Consider the following 23,881-nt stretch of genomic DNA (forward strand, 5'->3'; position numbering starts at 1 on the left):
CCGGGGCCGGGGCCGTGCAGCTCAGGGAAGCCGGCGGGGGCGGCGGGGGCCGGGAAGGCCCGGCTGGGCGAGAGGACTAAAAGGGACATCGCAGCCACCAAGGCAAGAGCACATTTATTCCGACCAACTCCAATCCAGGCCCCGGGGCGTCGTGCTGGTGAGCTGCTTGGGCCGCGCACACCCGGGGACCCCGTGCTGGGCAGTGGCCCGCACTGCCAGCTGAATGCGCTGTCCCACGGCCCCGGTCCCGCCCCGTCCCCCCTCCCCGCCCCCGGCCCCCCGGCCGCCGTGTGTACGCAGCCTCGGGCGCCTGTCGTGCACTCCATCCCTCCTGCAGCTGCTCTGGGGGATGGTTGCCCAGGGACTCGAGGCGCATCTGAGAAAGCCCCGGGCCCCCGGTGCAGCCCGGCGCCCGTCAGAACGTGCTGGACGCTCCAGCGGCCCGGCCAGCCTGGTGGGCACTGGCTGGGGCTCAGTGCAGCTCGGCCCCGCTGCCCGCCTCCAGCGTCTAATTTTCTTTAGCTGCGAGGTGACCTGATACCCTTTGATGGGGTACCTGAGAGGGTCCTGGGCCCCGGGGAATGACGGATCTGTGCAGACCGAGGGTTGGACCCCATCTCCGTGGCCGGTGTGGCTTGAAATGCCTGTGTTTTGGTTGCTCGTGAGCCCCACCTCGCCGGGTTGCAGGGAGGCTCAAAACGAGGGGTGTAGAGCACGTGGCTCTCCGGGCCCGCACCCCCTGAGTTGTGGGAATGTGCCCCGTCCTTCCCGCCTCCTTTAAGCCCCACCAATCTCTGCACCTCATCTGTCCAGCCCCCTGCCTCGTTTCTGCTATTTTCTGCTAACCCTGGATTGCTTTCCTCTCGGCCTCTTTTTTCTTCTCCCCCCTTGCACCCCAATGATCCTTCCGGGCTCTCCTCCTCTCCCCCGCCGCTGCCCTGGCCCCGGCCACTGCTGTCCCCTGCGAATGGACCCAGTGGTGGACGCCTGGGGTGGGCAGGCCATCACCTCCCGGACGTGGCCGCCCCCTTCCCTCCTTCAGGCTGGCATGCCCAGAGGGAAACGGGGCCCGTCCACCCTGTCCCCCCGCCCGAGGCCGGCACTACCTGCACCCACACTCTGCCACACTCATCCCTTCGTAGTGGTACTTGAGAGTGGGGACCCCCATGTCATCCTTGTAGAGGATGGAGATGGGGCTCAGTTTGGTGGGCACGCAGCAGGCCTTGCCCACCTTCATGGGGAATTTGAGATGCACCAGAGTCTGCACGATGGCGTGTTTTGTTGGGGTCATGTCGTCAGCCAAGGGGAAGAAGCAGCCGCCTTTACATTCGTAAGCGTCGTACTCCTTGGGTGCAATGATCCAGCTGTCCCAGCCGATGTCCTCGAAGTTCACCCGCAGGGAGGTCTTCTGACAGTGGTTGTTGGCTCCGGCACTCCTCTTCCGTCTGGCTAACGAGGACCCTGTGGCCATGTGACCTTCCCCGCCCCCCTCGGCCTTGCGGTCACCCGCCCCTGCTGGACTGTTCTTGGACCACTTCGTGAGCACGCTGTCCTGTTCGTGGCTGATCATCTCCCTGAGCTCCAGCCTGGTCTCCTTGGTCCCATTGCTGCGGTCGTTGGAGAAGACGACAAAGAAGGGCAGGTTTTTGGAGCCCGGGGGGACACTGATATCCAGCTTGTCGCAGCCCTTCCTGTGACTCTCCACAGTCACTTCCAGTTTGTTTTTGCTCTTGGTGGAGTCTGCTCTGACCCACCGCTTCACAGCGCTGGACACCTCGAAGGTCTCCCAGCCCTCATCCGAGATGTCCTGGGACACGAGGAACGTCTTGGTGCCTGCGGAAGCATCCCAGGCATCTGCTCCATCCAGAACGTCATAAATAGCCATGTTGCCTCTCAGTTCACGAGAAGCGGCTCCGTGACCTTGGCAGGAGACGTAGAGTCGGAGCTCGGCCCTGGTGATCTGCTCATGCCTAGGAATGGAGACGTTGAAGAGCAAGATGTGCTTCTGGAAGGGGAAGTCCTCTGTGGCCATGATGGAGACAGCATCTGAAATGCAAGGGCACAGTCAAGGTCACCTTTCATGACACCAAAGCTGAGACTTGTGACTTGGGTCAAAAGGCATCCAGGATGCCACTGACCAACTCTATCAAATCTTTATTTGGTTTCACTTAGGCCCTTCGTGTAGAAGGATTTAAAAGACATTTAGGATCTTCCAGAAAACCAGAGGCAGGAGGTGCCTTGCATTGGAGTTGACAGGTCCGCCCTTCAGGGAGCACCTACTAGGTGCCCAGCATCGCACTAGGAGCTCTGCATTCTCTGTGTCACTTTGCTCTCCGCACGGGCCCTGGGACGGTCTAATTATTTCCCATTTTTACAGATGTGGAGACTGGCATTTGGGCTGTTTAACTGCCAAGCGCGCACATCCTGTTAAGCTCCTCACATTAAAAGAAAGTACCAAATAAGCAGCGCAGCAAAGCATACCGTCAGCCTCAGAGTGGGAATCGCAAGCGTGTGACGTGGGAGGAGCCGCCCTGGGCGGGGATGGCAAATTTCCAGCATTAACACAATGTTAAAAATCTCAGCAATTTAAACAGCAAAGAAATTATTCAGAACTCTAATTTCCAAGCAAAGTGAAACTGAATTTTTTTTTTAATTGGGGGAAAAAAATGAAAGAGATTCGCCTCACCTGCTTTGTCACGTTAGTCATCAATGGGGCGTACCCTGTAGCTACCCAAGTGTCTCAGTTTCCAACTTCTCCTAGCTGGCACGCAGCCACCAGCACATCTCTGTGATGCCACGGCTCGGTCACAGCGTGAGGGGAGCCTGCGTGCTGCTGTGAGATCCGGCAGCGTCTGGCAGACCAAGGTGCTAGTCTGGACTCTGTCCCTTCCCAGGCTCGTGACCTCGGAGAAGTGCTGAGTGGCTCTGAGCCTCAGTTGCCTCATCTGTGGAATGGGGCTCATCCTCCCCGCCTTCCAGGGTTGGTGGGAGGCTCCCCCAAGGCGGCACATGGAACTTACTGACACTGCCCCTGGCTCACAGCTGACGCTCGGCCAGTGCTTCTGCATCCTCCTCAGACCCTCCTTCCCAACCTGCACGCCCCTGAGAGCGCATGGCCCCGCACCCGGTGTGCGTGTGCCCTGAGAGCGCATGGCCCCGCACCCGGTGTGCGTGTGCCGTTCTAGCTCCTGCAGAATGCATGGGAACAGCGAACGGGGCCCATAAGCAGGAGTGGTCTCCTGTGCCATGCTTGGAAAATTGCTGCGGGGCCATGACACACACAAAACATCACCCTCCCTGCCTGAGCCGCGTTTAGACCGTCTGCGAGGAAAGCGTAATTGGCCTCCACAGCGGCGTGGGCCGCGGGCTGAGCTGGGTTGAGCCAGGAAGCCTGTGCTGGAGACACGGTCAGTGCTGGGCAGGGGAGGGGATGTTCATGGACGTGGCTCCAAATGCTGGACCCCTGGACCATGGGATGGTGATGCGGTCCAGCCGGGGAGGTGCGCCTTCTCCCGAAAAACAGGCTACAGAGCTGGAGACTTGCTGGCAGCATCTGGGTGATCCGTAGACCATATTTTTTGAAATCAAGCTAATATTTTAAAAATCAGCAAGTTCACATCCAATCTAGAGTTTTCTCCTTCTTCTGGGGAATCAGAAAACTCAGGACTGCCGGGCTTGCACCACGACTATGACGGGGCATGTGCTCCGCAGGCACGGCAAGTCGGGGAGCTGTGGTGCTCGGCCAGACCTATTAGGGGTTTGCAGGTGTCAAGCCTGTGGGAGGGAGGCCCCTGTGCCCAGGCACTCAGAGAGGCAGTGGTGGCTGGGGCTGAGCTTTCTGGGCCCGCAGGGCTTGCATCACAAGGCAGCTGCCGAACCGCCTTCTGACCTGGGCAAGCTCCCCCTGTATCTGCGGCCTTGGCCGCGTCCTGTGAACTGAGTCCGTGTTTGCTACCTCCCGGCCCTCTTCGATGGGGTAGATCATTTTATGTGTAGAAGATGACGGGCTTGTCCTCTAAAATCTCTGTCTCGGAAAAAATGCTCAGACGTGTAGACGCTTTGTGATGGGAGAGAAACAGACCTTCTTCCAAGGTCCAAAAACACACCAATTGGTTGAAAGCTGGGTAAGCTGTCTGTGTTCAAGTGGGGAGGCGACCGCCCCAACCTCCTCCCCGGAGCCGCCCGGGGACAAAGCCCGGCCCGCAGCGCCAAGCTCACCCATGCATTGCATCTCACTGAGCTCCTTCAAAGGCCCCTTGCGAGCCCCCCGTGGGCCCTCCTGCCCCCAGAGCCCCGGTACCTTCCACGCTGAAGCTGCGCACCACGTTGGAGGCGGGCGCGGCCGCCTTGTCGCTGGCGTAGCGGTGGTACAGGTCGAGCATGTACTGCGGCGGCTCCGCGCGGGCCCGGGGCTGGGCCGGGACGCCGCTCAGGTTGAGGCCGCGCAGGAGGTCCCGCTGCACCGCCTGCGGCAGCGCCCTGAGGTCCCGCGGCCCCCCGGGCGCCCCCTGCGAGCCCGGCCGCCGGCGCCCCTCGAGCGGCCGCCCCCGCGCCCCGCAGCCCAGCAGCCACAGGGCGCACAGGGCGCGCAGGGCCCCGCCGACCGCCCCGCCGCACATCCTGGGACGTGCTCGCCCTGCACAGGACACTGCGGGGCCGCGGCCGGGTGGCGGGCAGGGCGCGGGGGCGGGGGCGGGGCCGCCGGGCCTGCGGGGGGCGGGGGGGGCTCCCCAGCCTGAGCTCGGGTTCACCGCCCTGGCCCGTGGCCTCCTCCTCCCCGCGGCCTCCTCCTCCCCGCGGCCTCTGCCCCCGCCAGGCCTCCTCCCCCCAGGCCTCCTCCCGCCCCCTGCGGCTGCTCCAGGAGCCCGGGGGTGCACCGCCTCAGCCCGGGGCCTCCTCCCCCCAGTCCTCCGCCCCCCGCGGCCTCCGCCCCCCCCCCCCCCCCGCGGCCTCCTCCCGCCCCCTGCGACTGCTCGGGTACCCCGGGGTGCACCGCCCCGGCCCGTGGCCTCCGCCCCCTGCGCCCCCCTCCCCGAGGCCTCCACCCCCCTTCCTGCGGCCTCCGCCCCCCACGGCCTCCACCCCCTGTGCCCTCCTTCCCGTGACCCCATGCAGCCTCCATCGCCCTCGCCGCGGCCTCCGTCCCCCTTCCCACGGCCACCAGCCCCTCCCCAGGGCCTCCTTCCCCTGCGGCCCCCTTCCCACGGCCACCAACCGCCTCTCCGTGGCCTCCGCGCCCCACACGGCCTCCGCCCCCCTTCCCGCGGCCTCCTCCCCGCTGCGTTCCCCACCCAGTGGTCCCCCATGGCCTCCGCCTCCCTCCCCGCAGCCTCTGCCCCCTGCGCCCCCCTTCCCGCAGCCTCCTCCCCCTCCCCGCGGCCTCCTCCCGCTGCGCCCCCCTCCCTGTGGCCCCCCCACGGCCTCCACCTCCTCCCCGTGGCCACCGACCCCCTCCCCGCGGCCCCCCGTCCCCGCGGCCTCCCCTCGCTCCTACCAGCCTCGACCTCCCGCCCTTATCTGAGGCCGCCCCGCTAATGAAGGCTCTGTAAACATCTGAGAAGCCCACAGGGCCTGTAGGAAGGGCGCGGCCGCGGAGAATCTGAACTTCCCGGTGGGGTTATCGCCCCCTAATTAGGATCCTCTGTCCTTTCCTTGCCAGCTCAGCCCAGAACACTCGAGGCGGGTGCACATGCTCCTTGTGGCTGCGCAAATGAGGAATCCAGGAAACGGACAAGACCAAGAAGTCCTCCAAGTACAGAAACCACGCAAATCTTTCAGAAGGCCCCGGGCCTGGGGGGTGGGGTCCCCCAGGGTCAGTAGGAGGCCCTGGCCCTGGGGAGCACACGTGGGCTGGGTGTGTGGCTGCAGAGCTACCCGTGCTGCCCCTCAGCCAGGTGAGCCCTGAACTCGAGACCCCGGAGCAAGGCAACATCTAGTGAGGTAATGGAGGCTTTGGAGTCGCTGAGAAGAGGGTTCACACCCGACTCCCTCGTCTGCAGCCCACAAGTGTCACCTCACCTTTTTGAGCCTCGAGTTTACGAGAGACGTGTGGAAAATCTAGGACAACCATGTGCTGAACATCATGGCAGTCGCTGCCAGCTGGGCCCAGCTGGTGGTTGCACGCTCCCCGTCTGCTCTTTAGGGACACTGTACCCTCCCTGACACCTGCTGCCCAGGCCCCAGGAGAGCTCTGGCCCTTGGCTGGGGCTGGGTGTCCCTGCTTGTGTCACTGGGAGGCTGCTGGGGCCACACTCCGCACCCCGAGGAAGTGTACAATCCGGGGAGAAGAAGGGGAACAGGGCAGCCCTGAGAGCGCACGTGCCCGGGTGCTGTCCCCCCGCCCCGGGAGGTGGACCAGCTGCAACCAGGAGGGCTCTGTGGGCCCCCAGGGTCTGAGTTATTGTGAGGGCATCATGCCCACACTGGTCTCTGTCCATTCCCATTATGTGTGGGTTTGAGGTTAAAAAACTGGGGATGGTCACAAATCTCTTGGAGGCTCTCAGGAGGGGTAGCCCCAAGTCAAGCAGCTTCGGGAAGCTGTAGGAGGGGCAGGCAGGCCAGCAGGTGGCAGCGGGGTCCCAGGGTGTGCCCAGCATCCCCCACCCTCTGCAGGGGCAGGGTGAAACCCAAGCTCCAGAGCTGCCGGCCTGGACGGAACTTGCTGTCCCCATCCCGTGGGACACTGTTAAGGGAGGCTGGACGGGAAAGGGGGCAGCTTCGGAAGTGCCGCTCGCAGAGGGGGCGGAAGCATGCTGGGCGTTGAGCCAGCTTAGTGCGAGAGCTCGGGGCAGGGAAGGAGAAGGGTGCAAGGCCGGAGATGCTGCTGCCGCTGCTGCGCACAGGGAGGGCCTGGGGGGGCCAGGAGAGCTGCAGGCGGAAACAGGCCGAGGGCCTCGCGAGGGTGGCCTGAATGTGGTCGGGGTGGAGGGGCTGCCTCCTGATGTGTTCTTAAGAGCCCCGTAGGTCTCTTTTCTAATTACAACAGTAGAGTACGGTGGGGGTAACTCAGGAAATGCAAAACATGTTGAAGAAGGAAGTAAAAATAGCCTCTGGTCTCAGGGCCCAGTGAGGCCCATGGTCCATATTCTGAAAGGCAGTGGGCTATGTACCAAGGTAACGTAGCAAGGCTCATGCATATGGGCTCTATTTTACTTATTTTCCTAAGACGGTTCGTCAGAAGAGGAATGTCTAGGTCAGCGTATGCAAGCATCCTCAAAGCTCTTGGTACGCACGGCAAGTTGCTTTCCAGAAATGCTCTTTTAACATCCCCTCCCACGAGCAGGGCCCAAGCGCCAGTCCGAGCGGCGGTGCTCTCTAGTCTAGGAATTCGATGAACAAACATGTCAATTTGCTTTGCCTGCTGAGGGGACTGCAGCTGCTCGTGTTCCAAGGAGCCACCGCCCAGGATCGGGGCCTCTGCGCTCTGGAAGGTGCAGCTGCCTCCAACCCCCTCGTGGTCCGGGCTGTGCTCGGGACACACACCTGGGGCCCCGCGGGGTGCCCAGGGTGGGATGGGGGCCCGCAGACGCCGGGCTGCCGCACGATCGCTGGGCGCTGGCCTGAGCCTGGTGCGGAGGCGCTGAGCGGGTGCCTGTGCTGCCCGTGTCCATGTGGCGCCCGCGCTCTGCTCTCTGCTTCTGTAACCGGAGCAGCGCTGCCCTCCCGCCGCGGAGCTCGGCCTCCCCGGCTTCCCCTTGCCATGCCTTGCGCTCCTCCCTGCCAGCCTCTCGTTGGCCAGGCCCTCCCGCCTCAGTGTCTGCATAGACTCCCCTCTGGCGCCTCTGGGTTCTCGGATGCCTGGGTCTCCTGCCACCCAGGATGCGGGCCCTAGGGCCGTGTGGGCCGTTGGCTCGGGCGGCACGCCCTGCTGCCGTTGGACAAGCCTGGAGAGTGGGCCCTGTGTTCACAGTGGATCTGAGGCCCGGCTTCCCTGGGCAGGCCTCCTCGCTCATCTCTGTGCATGTCCCCCAGCTCCTCAGTGGCCTGGTATGTGAGACCAGGTGGCCCTGCCCAGGGGCTGCGGACCCAGCGCAGCCCCCGTCTGGCTCGAGGCCCCAGCTGGCGCTGCCGCGCTGCAGACACCATCATTGCGAGCACGCGCCACGGGGACGCAGTGGGATGCGCAGGAGCGGGCCTCGGAGCGAAGGGCACCCGCCGAGTGCTCAGCCAGCAGCAGCAGCCGGCCCGGGGTGTGCCCAGCCGGCAGCACGTTCGCTTGGAGCAGTGGTTCTTCGAGTGTGGCTCCTGGCCCTGCCGCAAAGCTCCCAAAAGCTGGTTATGGAGGCAGAGTCTTGGTCTGGGTCGGCGGCTCTAGAGGTGAGACCCAGCAGCCTGCACCAGCCCCATATCAGCTCCTGGCACACACCCCGGTCTGCACGTTGGACTCGATAAAAAAGGAAATCCGTAGGAGGCTTCCAGGAGGTGAGTACGTGTGTGCTGCCCACTGCGCTACTGGGCACGCGGTAGCTGCCACGTGACTGGGTGGACAGGCGCACACGGCGGCATTTAGAGCAGGGTCAGCCCTGAGAGGGAAGGAGAAGAGCTGCAAAGCTGCGGGGAGCAGCATTCTCTCTAGGAGTAGAAGAGAGCAAAGGAATAAAGCAAGTCTCAGGGGCATCAGTCGACCTGAAACCTGAAAATCATTTCAGGTTTCTGGCTTTTGCTAAAGGAAACCTCCTTGAAGGGCCGGCCCTGCCCTGCTGCCCTTCCCACCAGAGTGCAGCCCCTCGTGCACTTTGCACGGGCGAGAACCTGCACCACCTTCACACAGCCAGCCGAGCCCACTCTCCCACCCTGGGGGCGTTGGCTCCGTCCCTCTCCCCCGGAGCCCCTCCTCACGCTCTCCCACTCCCACTCCCACTCCAGGCTTCTGCCGGCTCGTGCAGCCCGGCCCTGCATCCACCTGGCCACCGAAGAGGCGTTGGGTACAGGCTACAGCTCGCGTGGCATTTTATGAGCAACTTAGACCTACAAGGCACCTGTTGCAGTGCCTCAGGCCGGACCCTTGGGGGCACCTGGAGTCCGTCTCCCCACTTGTAGGATAAAGGCCATTTCAGAAGTTTCCCCAAGTTTCTAGCTCTCTGGAACTGTCCATATTTGTCACGAGTTATCTTTGAGGCCCTGCCCTTTCAGAGGATATAAATGTCCAGGAATAGGGCTCAGAGGCAGGCTGCCACCCTGCTCCCTCTGACACAGATGAAGCCTGGTGACCGCAGGGACCCACGCGCATCTAGGCTGCATGCTCGATCGAGCCTTTTGTGTCTGGGCTGATGTGACGCTGGTGTTTGGCTTTTAAGATGAAACAAAAATTGTTTCATACAAACGTTTCTTTCCAAACCTTGCTTCACTCCCAGGCCATCCAGTGCCACTGGGAAAATCCTAATAGGCTGGTGGTGGGGGTCGCTGAGCAGGAGGCTGGGGGCAGCACCAGCTGCACGGCCCTGGAGTCAGGCGGCCGCAGGCGTCAAAGCTGACGTTGCCCGTGGCCCTGGTGAGGCGCCGTGGCCGTGCTGCCCATCCCGAGCCTGCTCTTCTGTAGCAGCAATTGCACAGCTAAGTTGCAAGGTGGCTGTGAGGCTAATAAAGACGCCGTATCTAGGGGCGTCCGGGGCTCCGCGATGGAGAGTCTGCCTTCGCCCCCGGGGTCTTTGGTTGGGCTTAATCCTATGTATCTTAGTGTTCTTGGTGCTAATACACATGGGGTGGGACTGAGTCCTCAGTTTCTCTTCCTGCTGCCTCGTTACTGGTGCATAGAAATGCAAGAGATTTCTGCAAGTTTTCACTTTGTATCCTTTACTGAATTTATCAGTTTTTGATGGAGATTTTTGGGTTGAGGATGATATTCTGGGTTTCTCATCTAAGGTTTTTAATGTGAGGTACATTCCCTCTAAACTTAACCTGTTGAGGGTTTTCACCATGACTGGATGTTGTGTTTTATCAATGCTTTTACTGCATCTTGAAATGGTCACTTGGTGGGACGCCCGGGGGGGCTTAGTAGTTGAGCGTCTGCCTTCGGCCCAGGGCGTGACCCCGGGGTCCCGGGATCAAGTCCCGCGTGGGGCTCCCTGCATGGAGCCTGCTTCTCCCTCTGCCTGTGTCTCTGCCTCTCTCTCTCTGTCTCTCATGAATAAATAAATGAAATAATTTAAAAAAAAGATGCTGTGTCTAAACTGCATGACATTTCATAAAAGTGAGCATCACTGACACCAGCTCTTGGTGCACACTCCATGGTCATCACCAGCACGGGCGTGGACCCCGCACGGCTGGACGCGGGTGGGCTCCCAGGCTGCCCCCGTCCGTGTCAACCAGCAGTGAAGCCCCTCCGAAGACACAGGCTTGTGTGATGACCCCGATCTTCCAGAAATCGCACATTGGGGAAGGAACGAGATGGAACCCGCACAGGACAACTGATTTCATCAAGAAATGGAAAGGGAGCCGTGGATGAGAAAAAAACGAGGGGGACAAGGTTAAAGGAAGAATGTGCACTGAGAGGAAGGGAACTGGGAGCCTTATCGAGTCGCCCTGGTTTTGCTCATTTTGCTGTTAACTCGTGTCGCATCCCGGCGCATGGAGGGCATGACGCGGCTGGCGGGCTCCGGCGCAGGCGGGGGGGAGGCCAGCTTCATGCAGTGGCGGAGGCTGCAGGCCCTGCAGGCGGACACCCAGTGCCTGGGCCCAGCCTTGCCACCCGCTCGCCACCCGCCCATGCGCCCAGGCCCGCAGAGCGTGGGGGGAGACGCAGACCGCCCCCCCTGCAGCAAGCAGGCGGCCTACGGGAGACCGGGCCCCTCTGTCTGCCCACCTGGAGCAGCCTGGCGAGGAGCCGCTGGGCTGGGCTGACCCTGAGGCCTCACTAGACTCCAGGCCCCCCCAGAGCTGGGGTCTGGGGCGCTGGCGTCATGGCCCCCACCGCTGCCGCCAGCCTTCCCGTGTCTGCTGGGAGCACCTGCCGTGCCCCGGCCCTGCTCGCCATCTCAGGAGCCGACTGAGCATGGCCGCGGGGCGGCTCTGCTCCTCCTGACCCCTCGGAGGTGGCTCTGGCTCCTCGGCCTCCTCCAGGGGAGGCCGGCGGCCGCAGCTCTCGGGGCCCAGCCGAGGACTCGATGCCTGCCCGAGCGGCCCGGCGTCTCCCGTCCAGGACCGTCAGCTCGGGGCAAGGGACCCGTGTCCGGGAGGCTCCTCCGGGGAGGGGCGGCCGGTGGGGAGCAGGAACCGTGCCTCAGGGGACACCCCGTCTGCGTCTCACTCAGGCCCTCGCTCCAAGCAGGACAGGAAGAGGCCTGTCTCCGGGCGCCGCGGCCGATCCCCCACGTGTCCGGCACTGCAGTAGCTCACAGCCCCCGCAAAGCTGAGGGTGTGAGGAAGCTCCGTGGGACAACTGAGCCTGCCCGGGGGCCTGTCCTGCCCGAGGAGCCCCGGCGGCACCCATGGGTGGCACCTGTGCACCCGTGGGCAGCACCTGTGGGGTGGCACCTGTGCGCCTGTGCAGCAGCAGCCGTGGGGTGGAGCGGGCGTGCAGGAAGCGGGAAGCCTTAGGAGTAGCTGGTTTCTGGAACTGAGGACGGACAGGCCAGGGGGCTCCGCTCCCCAAGCCTGCGGTGTCCTCCCGACTACCAGGTCATGTTTGTCGGGATCTGTGCATATTTGGGGATGGCTGACATTCAGTTTCTCAGGTACCGCTGTACCTTTAATTTATTAGCTTTCTATAAAAACACACAACGTACACAATCTACAGTATGGAAAGTATAATTTACAAAAATATAAAAATCTCGGTTACTTTTTAGTATTCCAACGTATCACTGCCTGTGTTATTTCAATAAACATGTTCGAACAACGCACCCCTAACCAGCCTGATGACCTCTGTGTGGAATGGTGTCCACGCCCTCCCCTTTGCTTTGAAATAAAATATATATTAAGAGAAAGCAACCAGAACCGGTCACACGTGCACTGTGAGTATGAAAGCTCTTGCCGCAGTTTGGAAGTTCGCGCCGCGCTTGGGGGCCAGGGTCCCCCATCCCTCGTGTGGCCCCGGGTGTTCTCCACTGATGCTTTACATGGGGGTTCTTTCCTGCGGAGAGAGCAGGAGCCTGCAGGTCTGGAACCTTCCTCCCCAGTCATGAGACGATGCTCATGGAAGCCAACACAGTGGCCACGTTGGGCTCTGGGGTCCTGCGAGCGGAGGCGTGGACGGCGGGTGGCCCCCAGGTGGGGCTGACCCCTGGGTTCCTTAGAGGGATTCCGAGTGGCAAGCAGGGGCTGAGTCATCAGCAACTGTCCCCCCAGAATGCGCCATGGGGGACAGACCTTGTGGGACCGGCAGGGGTGCCGGCGAGCTGCGCCCTGCATATGCAGCCGCCCCCTCCTGAGGCCCTCACCCTGGAGGCCTGGGCGCTGCCTGCCGGATGCAGAGGTTTCCTTCCACCCCCGGAGCGGCTGGTCCTACCGGCAGGCGCAGGTCTCCACGGACATGTTGGGGTACACCTTCAGAACCACGTCGCGGTTCTCATCCAGGAAGAGGACCCCGAGAGAGTTCATCTTGTCAGGGACGCAGCACGGCTCCGGGATGCCGGGGACGATGCCCACGGCCCTGACGATGCTCTGGATGGTGGCGTGGTTGGACGGGCGGACGACCTGCAGGCGGGAGGAGCACAGTTACCCGGCGCTCTGCCCTCACCCAGCCATGGGCCACCTGCGTGGGCTCGACTGGGCCTCAGGACAGGTGCTGACCCGGAAGGTGAGAGACCAGGGCGGGCACCGGGGCCTCTGAGCGCGGGTTGCATGCCAGCCGTCCTGCCCCTGGGCCTCGGGAGGGAAGTTGCGGCCCTACATGGCACTGGCCACTTGGGGGCACCTGCGCCTCGCTCATCCCCAGAGGGTGAGGCGGGTTGGCGGCTCTGCTGGGGCCACGGCTGCCCAATTTTCACAGCCGCCTCCTGCGCCTCCTGCGTGAGTGTGTCCTCAGCCCTGGGTAAGGCCCAAAGGTGTGGGCCCCACACAGTGGGGGCCGAATGGACGTTCCCGAGGGCCTGCCTCGCCTCCCCACCCCATCTACCAGGCGTGGGGGTGGGATTACCTTAATTGTACGGGTGAAGAAGCAGAAGCTTCAAATGTCTGAGGAGCTGGACCAAGACCCCGAGTTAGGGAGCAGCCAAAGTCACAGGCCGTGCAGCCTTCCTTGCCTCCCCAGGCACCGTGCGCACCCGGGAGCTGGGTCCAGCCTCAAGCATGGAGAAGGCTCTTCTCTGGCACAGGGAGCGGGACAGGGCCGGGGGCGCCCACTTCCACACGGTGTGCTGGAGGCCCCCATGGGGCGGGTAGGGGCACGGCAGGGGCCCGGGGCAGGGGCTGGTTCGTGGTGCAGGCCTCGGGGAAGGCATGGAGCTCAGTGGAAGGTAAGGTGGGTGCTGGCTCACCCCGGCTGCCTGAAGAGGCCCACTCCCTCTCTGCATGTGCAGGAAGAGCCCTTTAATTCCCAAACAGCTTCCTGCCCCGCTGGGAAATCCCAGACGACTGATTTATTTACATTCAAATTGGATTTATGCACAGATTTCCTTTCTCAAAGGGGAAGGAATGACCTGGAACTGACAGAGGAGCTAAGCCCCCCCCCCCAAAGTGAGTGCTCTGTGGGGAGGGCCAACCCCAGCTGGCAGCCAGCCCGCCTGCCCCGCAGCCCAGAGAGGTGTGGATGGAGCCTTGACCCAGCCTGGCGGGGGGGGGAACCTGCCAACCCAGGGCCACGAGGGGACAACACTGCCACCCGCGGGGACCGTGCACACTCAGGCTCCGTGAGCGCTGGAGGCCCTGAGGAGCCATGCCCTGTGTGCCAAGCAGGGGGTGGTGGGGGGCAAGGGGCCCACAGGAAGCCCCCGAGGTCAGGTCTGTGCTGCTCACGGCCCCCAGCGCCCTGAGGGCCAGGCCAGGAAGGGAAGGAGACCTTGGTGAGGAAGGGGCTTCAGAGGCCTGTGCTGCCTCAGGGGACGGGGCGGCGTGTATGCAGCACACACCCAAGGGTGGACCCTCCCTGAGAAGACACGTTCTGATTTAAAGTTCGAACTCAGGGCGCCTGTGGGGCCAGCGGTGGAGCATCTGCCTTCAGCTCAGACCATGATCCCGGGGTCCCAGGATTGAGTCCCACATCGGGCTCCTCACAGGGAGCCTGCTTCTCCTCCCTCTGCCTGTGTCTCTCCCTCTCTCTCTGTGTCTCTCATGAATAAATAAATAAAATCATAAAAAAGTAAATAAAACTGAAAACTCAACTAGGTCGGCCCTTTCAGAAGCACAGTGAAGCCACGTCTGCCCGTGGGTTGTACCTGCAACAGCTGCCACCCGCATGTGCAACTGCCCCCCACCTGGAGGCAATGGCAGGGGCTGCCCCACGCACATGCACCTGTCCCCCACCTGGAGGTGATGGCAGGGGCTGCCCCCCACACGTGCACCTGCCCCCCACCTGGAGGTGACGGCAGGGGCTGCCCCACGTACGTGCACCTGCCCTCCCACCTGGAGGACGGCAGGCGTCCTCAGCCCCAGGGCCCAGCGGGCAGGAGGTCACAGAGCAGGGCCCTCGGGAGGCACCTACCTTGGGCATGGGGAACTCGCACTCCCCCGCGCAGTAGTAGGCATCGAAGGACTTGGGCAAGACGATCCATTCGTTCCAGCCGATGTCAGCGAAGTCCACCCTGAGGTACCTGCGGGAGCAGACCCTGGGCTCGGCCCACTGCCTCCGCCGGGCTTTCCGCATGGTCTGCTCGTCGAAGTCCAGCACCCGCGAGGCAGCCGGTGCGTCGGGGCCCTTCCTCCTGCGCTCCCGGCGCCCTGGCCGGGGCTTGAGTGCCCCGAGGGGGCCGCGCCACAGCTCGTGCCGGGGCCGCGGGGGCTGCCGCGCGGGGGGCACGCGCCCTGGCCTCTCGTGCAGCCCCGGCAGCTCGTTGTCCTGCAGCGGCCCAGGAGCCTGCGAGGCCCGGCGCACGCGTGGGTCGGCCGAGCCGTTGTCAGCGGCGCGGGGCTCCGGGTCGGCCGCCGGGAGGGGGTCGTACCTCTGCAGCGTCCCCGCCACGCTGTTGGGCTCCGCGATGGCCAGGTCGTCGGCGTAGACCAGCAGGTAGGGCAAGGGTGCGCTCGGCCCCGCCGCGCCCGGGGCGCCCCCCGCGGGGTCCAGCTGTGCCCACAGGAGCAGCTCGCCGGCCTGCCGCGCGGCCCGCACGATGGGCGAGATGTCCCGGGCCTGCCACAGGCCGCGTGGCGGGGGCGCCAGGGCCAGGGCCCCGCGGAGCAGCCCCTGCGCGGCCGTGTTCTGCGCGACGCTGCGGAAGAGCAGGTGGCGTCGGGTGGGCGGCCCGGGGGGTGGGAGGCGGCAGGACGCGCTCCTCGCCCGCTGCCTGCAGGGCTCCTCGCGCGCCCGGGGCCAGCGGGGCTCCATGTACAAGTGGAAGGTGGCCGAGAGGATCACCTCCGAGTCTTGCAGGGAAGTCAGGTTGAAGACGTACGCCTGCCTCTGGTCCACCGTGTCTGTGAGGGTGGGAGGGACACAGTGGGTTAGGGCCCTGGGTCAGACGGAGGGGGGGGCCCAGTGGGAGGCCTCCAGGAGGCCCGCCAGGCTCGCCTCTCCTCCTGTGATCCTCCCTGGAGGCCGAGGGGGCGCCCTGACTTATCCCCAAGGAGCAGGTGAGGAACTGAGGTGGGTCGGGAGGCCAGGGAGGTGGGGATCCTGCATCCCATTGCAGGAAGGAAGGGGTAGAAGCCGCGGCCCAGGCCCTCCCTCCCTGCAGCTCAGGGACAGGCGCCAGCCTCAGGACACCTCCACTCAGGAGAGGAGGTGGAATCAGGTTTCGGGATTTGGAATGCTCGGATTCGGGGCAAGCCCTGGGCGGGCCTCCTGCTTGTGCCCAGCCCTCCCTCCCACCCACGTCAAACAGGCTCATTCTTCCAAATGTGGTGAACGGCGTGGGGCACCCCTGGCTCCCTGCGCTCCGAGTCCTTCCGGGGGGCACCCGGACCGGAGGGCACAACTGTCTGGGCATCTGCTTCTGGTTTTGCCCAAGGGCTGGGAAAGCTCATTTCACAAAGAGAGAGCGCCATCCGGGTTCCATGGGGCCACTCGACAGGTCTGCAAGGACCCGCTGGCTCTCCAGAGGCCAGGATCAGGGTAAGGCCAGGATCGGGGTAAGGTGGGATCAGGGTAAAGCCCAGGATCAGAGTAAGGCCGGGATCAGGGGTGAGGCCGGGATCAGGGGTGAGCCTGGGATCAGGGGTGAGCCGGGATCGGGGGTGAGGCCGGGATCGGGGTGAGGCTGGGAACTGTCTAACACCTGGTGCCTGGCTCAGAAGCGCTCGGGCCTCCCCCCCGGGCCGTCCTCCTGCCGGCCTCTGCCAGGTGCTCCCCGGGGCCACCGGGCAGACATCCTCATCCCTCATCCGTGGCCTGGGAGGCAGCCCGAGCCAGGCAGCCGAGTCCTCGGGGGCTCGCACTGGAGGAGGCGTCCGCGGGGTGGCACAGGCTTCCAGGAGCCCGGGGAGGATGGGCGCGGGCTGCCCAAGCTGCGGGGGGATGGAGCCCGAGGCGCGCCACCGTGCACAGGCAGGACCCTGGGCCCACGGGGTCTCAGACTCCCTGACACCTGCACCCACGGAACCGGCTGAGACTTGGTTGTCTTTTGTTGTTGTTGTTTTTCAACCAAAATACTCAATTTAGGGTCATTTCCTTCCCTTGGGAGGAAGGCGTAACGCGCGTACGTGCTACACGCTCCACCCGTGGGGCAGCGCGGGCCGGAGGGACATGTGCACGTGGCTCCACAGACTGCGGGCCTTGGTGCCTGGGGCTCAGATTCTGTACCTCTGCCGCCCTCCCCCGGAGATGCTCACTTGAGGGTCTGGCACAGGGAGGCCGAGGGATTTGGTTTTTAAGCAGCGTCGCAGACAGTTCTGCCCATCAGGCACGTTGGTATAGGTCTGGGGCACAAGCCCGCCAACAGCGCAGCCCCCCGTCCTCCAGGCTGCTCAGGCCCTGGGGAGCCAGACCCCAGGCTGCAGCCCGACCACGCTCAGCGGCCTCGGGTGCACAGTGGGGTCTTGCGTCACCGACTACAGGACTCGGTACAGGACACGCAGCATGCCAGGCATGGAGGAGGAGCCCCTCCCCCCACTCAAGCTACACGCATGCCCGATTCCACAGAGAGGAGCGCAGAGGCCATTCGTCTCTGGAGCGAGATGGAACTTCACAAGGGGGTTCGGACTTGCCTCAAGCCACCAGCTGGCCCGGGGCAGGGCCTGGGCGTGCACCCGTCTGACCCTACGGCCGTGCCCCCGTGTGCCCTGCTGGAAGGCCCCTGCCTCCTATGGGATAGCAGACGTAACAGAGGCCACGCGCTGTGAAGTAATCATTTGGGCGTTTTGGGGTTCTAACTCCGAGGAAGAAGAGACTAACTTTACCTAGATGAGCTCTTCTCTCCTGGGAGTTCTAGAAATCTGAGAATCCGAACTGGGTCCACTTTGTGGGCACTCAGCCTCCTTCCCGAAAGTGGTAGGGGGCTGCAGGGGGGCAGGAGAGGTCCCCTGGGCACCCTGCTGGCCTGGGGGAACAGGACTCAAGCCAAAGGGAGACTTGTCCCTTCACCACGGCCCTAGAATCAGCCATCAGGATGGCCAAAGTGAGAACGTGGGGCAGAAGATTCCGGCACCAAGGTAGGCTGGAGGAAGGGAGCCGTGGGCCCCGGGGGTGCTGCAGGAAAGGAGCTGAGGGCATGGGTATGAGGTGCTCATCGCGGGCCCCGGGGGAGACCCGGCCTGCATCACTTGCCAGCCGTGGAGCCAGAGGCAGATGGGAGCCTCTCTGTGCCTCAGTTTCCACATCTGTTAGTGGGGCAGGGTGTTTGTAGGCACCTCCTACAGTTGTGTGATCATCTCTGCCGGGCTCGCATGGTGCCTGGCACCCAACACTCGCTCAGAACATAGCAGCCGTGTGGTGTCACCAGCCTCCACCCACGCGCTTTCGCTTTCTTCTCCCCCAGCTCGTGCACTTTTCTGGGCAGCGCCAAGAGTCCACGCGTCTTTGTGTCCTCTGGGCTCACGGCACCTGCCACCTAATGAGGGGCTCAGGAAATCCTCGGGGAACCAAATGCCCGTGACCTCTGGCACTGCTGGCAGACAGGTGCGTACTGTCGTGGTCATGGAGACCTGAAGACAGAAGCTCGGAAACATTCAGCCGCTTGCCCGACTTCACCCAGGTCGATGGGGGAGCTTAGATTTAAACACAGGTTGTTTGGGAGGCGGAGCAGGTCTCACCTTAAGCCCCAGGGTCAGGCTCAGAAGCTCGCTCTGTCTAGGCGTAATAGGGAACGTGACACCTCGAGGGGGCGGGGGCAGGGTGGCTAAAGCAAGAGCAACAGCATCTAATAAATCACCGACACCTGGGCCAGGCACTGTCCTAAGCACCCGGCATGTCTCAGTTCATCCCAAAGCCCCACAAGGAAGGGAGTGTTACTAGCTGCCTTCCAGACGTGAAAACAAACAAGCAACGGCAGGTGAGTCACGAACAGGTTTAGCCCCTGGTCACACTCAGCACTGGGACCTCAGCAGCCCGGCCCCGCGCTCGCATCTGAGCTAGGCTGCCTGGTGGCAGCAAGGAACGCAGCTCCAATGGCCCCAGAGCCCAGCCACTGAGGCTGCAGAGACCACTGTTGTGCCAGGGGATGGCCTGGGGCCCCCGGCCCGGAGCAAAGGCCCCCACATCAGAGCCTCGTCCACAGGTGAGGGGTGGGAAACCAGACGGCCCGGCCTACACCAAGCCAGGTGAGAAGCCACGTCCTCCCACGGAGCGTTCACCTGTCCGCCTTGTGCTCAGAAGCTCCTGTCCAGGGACCCGGAGCCTGGACCCACGCCTGGTCAAGTGGTTCCAAAGAATGTGCTGGATCGTCCGACAGTCCAGACTCCCCGGATCATCCGGATCTCGCAGAGAATCTTCTGCTCTACCGTCTGTGTCCTAAGTCCTGGGCTTAGCTCTGAGGGAGGTGGGGAGAGGATGCTGGCAGGGGAGCGGCGCTGGCTGGGAAGATGCGGGGTGCCAGTGAAAGCCTCCCCCTCCCCAGCCTTCGTTTTCATCTCTGTCAAGTGGGAGGGCTGGATGGGAGGTGCCGTCCTCCGTCCTTTCCAGGGTAACATCCTACAAGTCACTGGTACTTGCGTTGCCCTGCTCTGCGCAGACGGGAAGATAGGACTGAGCGCGTCCATGCCGGGGCTGCAGGCAGTGGGTGCGCAGCAGCACTGACCCTGCCGGCCCTGCTCTCCTCAGCGACAAGGCTCTGGGGACCGGGTTAATGGCAAGGTCCAGGGCACACCTATATGGCCTTAAATGCCTTGCATTTCCATGGGAATAACCCGCACCAACACCTCATCTGGTTAGTGCTGGGCTCTGGGCAACCCTGCGGGAAAGGTGCCGCACACCTGCCCACCTGTCGATGAGTGCAGTCAAGTCCACGGGGCTTTAGTGACTTGCCCAAGGTCCTGATCATGCCGGATGATTCCTGAGTGGCTTAATTTAATAATGCTGCTCCAGAAGCGGACCCCGTGTGATAAATAAAAAGCACCAGGGAGGATGGACTTAGGTCCAGTTGGCGTGGAGCCCGGGAACGGTACCTAGTGGTCTGCTTGGTGGAGGAGGGACAGGCCCCCTGGGGCAGGTGTTCCCAGGACAGTCACACAGGCCAGCTTCCGGGTCTGGCTTTGAGGCTGCAGGTATAACCTGGCTCACCGGCCATCCGCGGGCGGCCGACCTGACCCAGCCTGTCTGTCGGGCCTGCTCCTCTCCACTGCAGGGGGTCCGTCCCTGGAGACCGACAGCGTTTCTCCCGCTGGACGGCCTTCTCCCCCACAAGAGCTGCTGTGGACCCCTCCCCACACTTTCTGGGATGGCGTCCTGTGACATGAGCGGTCTCCATGGCAACAGGGTTTTCCTGCCACCCTTACCACCAGGCCGCCCGTCCTCGCTGCTTGCCCAGGGCCTGAGCTGGCAGACAGCTGAGGCTACAGCCGGGTGCTCTGTCCCTGACCTCTGTCCAGCATCATCCAAGGTGTGACGACAGGGGGAAGGGTCTGTCCGGGTGGGGCGAGGGTGGTAGGGAAGTAGGATGCCTGTCTCTCCCCCGCCCAAGCTTCTGGACCCTTCCCCAAACCCCCGCGGACTGAACGTTTCATGTTAGTGTCTTTCCAGCCTCAGCTGCCTGTGCCCAAGACCAGGCACCCCAGGCCCTCTTGGGTTTACTGTCCAGCCTGGGAGCCCACTGGGGGCCCGGCCAGAGGTCGCGGCCCCTGACAGGCCCACCTGAGGGCGCCCACCGGAGCTCCCGCTCCGGCCTAACAGCCTAAGGACCGGTGGTTAGGGTCCTGAGCTCCTCCGGACAGGGGCCTCTCCCTAGGTCTGTGTGCAGCAGCCTCCCGCCTCAACCTTGGCCGCCCGGGGGCAGGAGCTCCTCAGCCCTCGGGCGCGCTGGGGGCTCAGCACGGTGGAGGAACGAATGAATGAGTGAAGGAGTGAGTGGGCCGGGCGTGGGGGGGGGGAGGGTTGCGGGGCGTGTACTCACCCAGCCGGGCCCTGAAGCTGCGGACCGTGTTGCCCCCTCCGGGCCTCGCGCCCCTGCGGCCGTACTTGTTGTAGAGCCGGAGCATGTGCGCGGCCGCGGCGTCCCGGGCGCCCAGGCCCAGAGCCGAGGCCGCGTCCCCGAGGGCGCCCCGGGGGGTCCTGGCGGCCGCAGGGCGGGCGGCGGGAGCGGGCGGCGCGGGCTCCGGGGGGTCCCCGCCCGCGCCCCGGAGCAGCAGCAGCAGCAGCGGGAGCAGCAGGAGCAGTGGCCGCGGGGGCGGGGGCGGCCGTGTGCGCCCCGGGGTCTGGCTCGTCCGCGCGGGGCAGCGGCCCATGGTCGGCGGCGGGAGGGGCGCGGGGAGCGGAGCGCGGGGAGCGGGTGCGGGGAGCTCAGGGGGCGGGCGCGGGTGCAGGGAGCGGGGAGCCGGTGCAGGGAGCTCAGGGGGCGGGCGCGGGTGCAGGGAGCCGGGAGCAGAGCGCGGGTGCAGGGCGCGGGTGCAAGGGGGGTGGTGCGGGGAGCGGGGCTGGGAGCCCGGGGGGCGGGTGCGGGGAGTTCAGGGCGCAGAGCGAGGAGCCCAGGGCCTGGAGCGGGTACGGGGAGCGGAGCGCGGGTGCAGGGAGCGCAGGGCGCGGAGCGGGGAGCCCGGGGGGCGGGTGCGCGGAGCCGGGAGCTCAGGGCCTGGAGCGGGTGCAGGGAGCCCGGTGCGCGGAGCGGGTGCAGGGAGCCCAGGGCGCGGAGCGGGGAGCCCAGGGCCTGGAGCGGGTGCTGGGAGCCCGGGGCGCGGAGTGGGGAGCTCAGGGCGCAGAGCAGGGAGCCCGGGGGGCGGGTGCGCGGAGCCGGGAGCCCGGTGCGCGGAGCGGGTGCAGGAAGCCCAGGGCGCGGAGCGGGGAGCCCAGGGCCTGGAGCGGGTGCAGGGAGCCCAGGGCGCGCGCCTCCGAGCCCCGCGGAGCCGAGCCGAGCCCGCGCCGACGCCCCAGCGGACTCCGCAGCCAAAGTTGGCGTCCGCGGCGGGCTCGGTGGTTCGGGGGCGGGGCGGGGGCGGCGGGGGCGGCGGGGCGGGGGCGGGGCGGGCGGCGGCGGCCTGGGCCCCGCTGTGCCCCCGGAGCGCGGGGCGGGTGACCCGGGGGGTGGGGGTGGGGGGCTGGGGGCCCTCGGAGCCGCAGGGTGCCCGCTCCCCGTGAGGACCCGAAGGGGATGCGCCCAGGCCCCTGCAAGGGGAACCGCCAACCCCGAGCCCCGCCACCCCTGGCCGCTGAGCAGGACCAGCATTAAGACTCGGAATTAGCGCCTTAACCGGCCCCGCACTTGGCCACGACGCCTCCAGTGGTGCAGGACGCGCTCGGGGGGCCCTGGGACCTGCAGCCGCTCGCCCTGGAGAACTGCGGCCTCAGCGACTTTGCAGAGGGTTTCCATGGCATCAGGATAGAGGAGCAAGGCGAGGGTGGGGGCCCCGGCCGCCCCCCCAGTGGCCTGGGGCAGAAGGGCCCAGGGCTTGCCTCTAGGGCACTGTCCTGTCCGCAGTGGGGGGGGGGGGGTCGCCCAGCATGCATGGGGCAGACTTACAATTTCATTCTCAACAACCTGTGAGCCACACTTAGCATTTCCTAGCATGAGCAGTGCAGGCGACCAACCAAGGTGGTATCTGCACCGCGAATTAATCAAAAGGCAGGTCCACGGCTATGCCGCCAGGTCACTTCTCACCTTATGCGGAGAGCTGTGCTTTAATGTAACTGCCTTTCTTGGTACCATTGTGTATTTAAAAAAAAAAAACCTTTGAAAAGGGGTCCCCGGGCTTCATCAGCCTGAGGAAGGGGTCCAAGGCCCACACCAAATATTTACAAATCCTTGTGAGGGAAGGAGAGGACCTCTTCAAGCCCATGTTTTCCCAGAACTATCTAGGATGCTGCCTAGGGTGTATTTCAAAGGACTGTTTACAAACTTGTGAACACCCTGTTCCCTCTACTTGGGAACGTTGGGCCCCGTGAGCCAGAATAGTTACTTTTCTTGGAGGGCTCACAATGACATAATTGAAAAATTGCTGGAAAAAGCTTCCGTCGGTGTTGTCAAACGCGGCCTATTTGTAATTCTTCTTAAACCTCACAGCGACTATGGTACTAGAGGCTCTCCTATGGAAAGCCCCTGAACCTCAGGCCTGTAGCTTTTGGAGAACTACAGAGAAGCGTTTTATTTACTTTGATAATTGTCTCACGTGGCATCCAACTAGCTCCCGTTTGTTCTGCAGAAGAACTTCCTAAACTGCTTGCCTGGAGGTGAGATGATCACGTCACAGTCTTAGACTCAGTGGATCTGTCCTTAGAAATGATCCACACCGACTTTTACGGCTGCCTCCCCCACCCCCGCCGCCCCTCCTGCTCCATGTGCCCCTCACTTCCCCTCTTCCCTCCTCTCCCCTTCTCCCCCAGAATGCGTCTGACCTGTACCGGCTGGGGGTAACCTCTGCTCATGGGTAGTTTTGTCTCTGCTGGGGCCATACACAATCGAGGCCTGTGAAAAGGAGGGTTAGTCTGCAGGAGGCCGGGACAAGCTGGGCTATTCGGGATCTGTGTCCATTAAAGCCTTCTTGCTCTCCTTAACTCATTCCCCCTCCATTCAAGCCAGCCTTAGGGTCAGGCTTTAGCCAGCCCTAAAACCTGTAGGGTACAGATTCCCTGAATTGTTGGGAAAGAATTAAGGCATCAGCCAGGGACGGCTAATATTTCTTGCCTCATTTTATTGCTGAACAGCGGGACTGTAAAGTCTTGAACACTGGAGCACTATGGCCCCCTTTCATGTAGCCGAGATGATGGGATAAAAATGTGTTTGGTGAAGCAATTCAGATTACCACCGGGTCACATCCTCGCTGGCTCCCAGCACGGCCTGCAAACGGCATCGCCGAGACAAGAAACAATCGCTGTGCAATTCAGCTCATGCAGAACAGTGTTTCTAGCGTGGAAACGAGGCTAATTGTGGAGCTTGCCAATGAGAATGTTTTGTTTTTAATAGCTCAGGCTGCAGCTCAGAGTAAGAGTTGGGATGGCGGACTGTGGATTCAAGTCCCAAGAGCTAGGATTTCCGACCATTTCCTCCTAGAAGGATCGGGGCCCTGGGAGTCGCATACACTATTCTTATCAGGAGCACTGGGGTCTTGGGCTTGCCAGCTGGGATGAGACAGCCCCCTCCATGGAGGTGAGAGGTTGTTTGGGGGCCCTTTGTCCTCTGGGTCTCCCTGCCGTGCCCTCTGGTATCCTCATGCTCGGAAAACCCCGAGGAAGAAGTGCAGAAGCTCGGGAGGCAGGAAGCCCCACACTCGGACG

At 63.7% G+C, this 23,881-nt stretch overlaps 2 protein-coding genes across 2 annotated transcripts; both read right to left on the reverse strand.

The window, feature by feature from the left end:
• Positions 1 to 284: 284 nt before the first annotated feature.
• Positions 285 to 4,619, reverse strand: GDF2 (growth differentiation factor 2). The gene is made up of 2 exons (XM_025435443.2): positions 4,301 to 4,619; positions 285 to 2,046 (listed from the first exon to the last, which is right to left on the reverse strand). Exons 1-2 carry the CDS (start codon positions 4,617 to 4,619, stop codon positions 1,103 to 1,105), a joined length of 1,263 nt encoding a protein of 420 aa, XP_025291228.1. The 3' UTR covers positions 285 to 1,102.
• Positions 4,620 to 11,659: 7,040 nt separating this feature from the next.
• GDF10 (growth differentiation factor 10) lies at positions 11,660 to 20,908 on the reverse strand. The gene is made up of 3 exons (XM_025434940.3): positions 20,571 to 20,908; positions 14,576 to 15,504; positions 11,660 to 12,630 (listed from the first exon to the last, which is right to left on the reverse strand). Exons 1-3 carry the CDS (start codon positions 20,899 to 20,901, stop codon positions 12,439 to 12,441), a joined length of 1,452 nt encoding a protein of 483 aa, XP_025290725.1. The 5' UTR covers positions 20,902 to 20,908; the 3' UTR covers positions 11,660 to 12,438.
• Positions 20,909 to 23,881: the final 2,973 nt, after the last annotated feature.

This window comes from Canis lupus, chromosome 4 (assembly GCF_003254725.2).
Source record: "Canis lupus dingo isolate Sandy chromosome 4, ASM325472v2, whole genome shotgun sequence".
Lineage (NCBI taxonomy): Eukaryota > Metazoa > Chordata > Mammalia > Carnivora > Canidae > Canis > Canis lupus.

What these genes read in the sequence shown, in the direction of transcription:
- GDF10 (XM_025434940.3), bottom strand. Translation starts at nt 20,901, where the DNA reads ATGGGCCGCTGCCCCGCGCGGACGAGCCAGACCCCGGGGCGCACACGG. An exon ending in CAGCTTCAGGGCCCGGCTGG is followed by an intron (nt 15,505 to 20,570) that starts GTGAGTACACGC and finishes CCACCCTCACAG; the next exon opens with ACACGGTGGACCAGAGGCAG. An exon ending in GCGAGTTCCCCATGCCCAAG is followed by an intron (nt 12,631 to 14,575) that starts GTAGGTGCCTCC and finishes TCCCGCCTGCAG; the next exon opens with GTCGTCCGCCCGTCCAACCA.
- GDF2 (XM_025435443.2), bottom strand. Translation starts at nt 4,619, where the DNA reads ATGTGCGGCGGGGCGGTCGGCGGGGCCCTGCGCGCCCTGTGCGCCCTG. An exon ending in GCGCAGCTTCAGCGTGGAAG is followed by an intron (nt 2,047 to 4,300) that starts GTACCGGGGCTC and finishes CTTGCATTTCAG; the next exon opens with ATGCTGTCTCCATCATGGCC.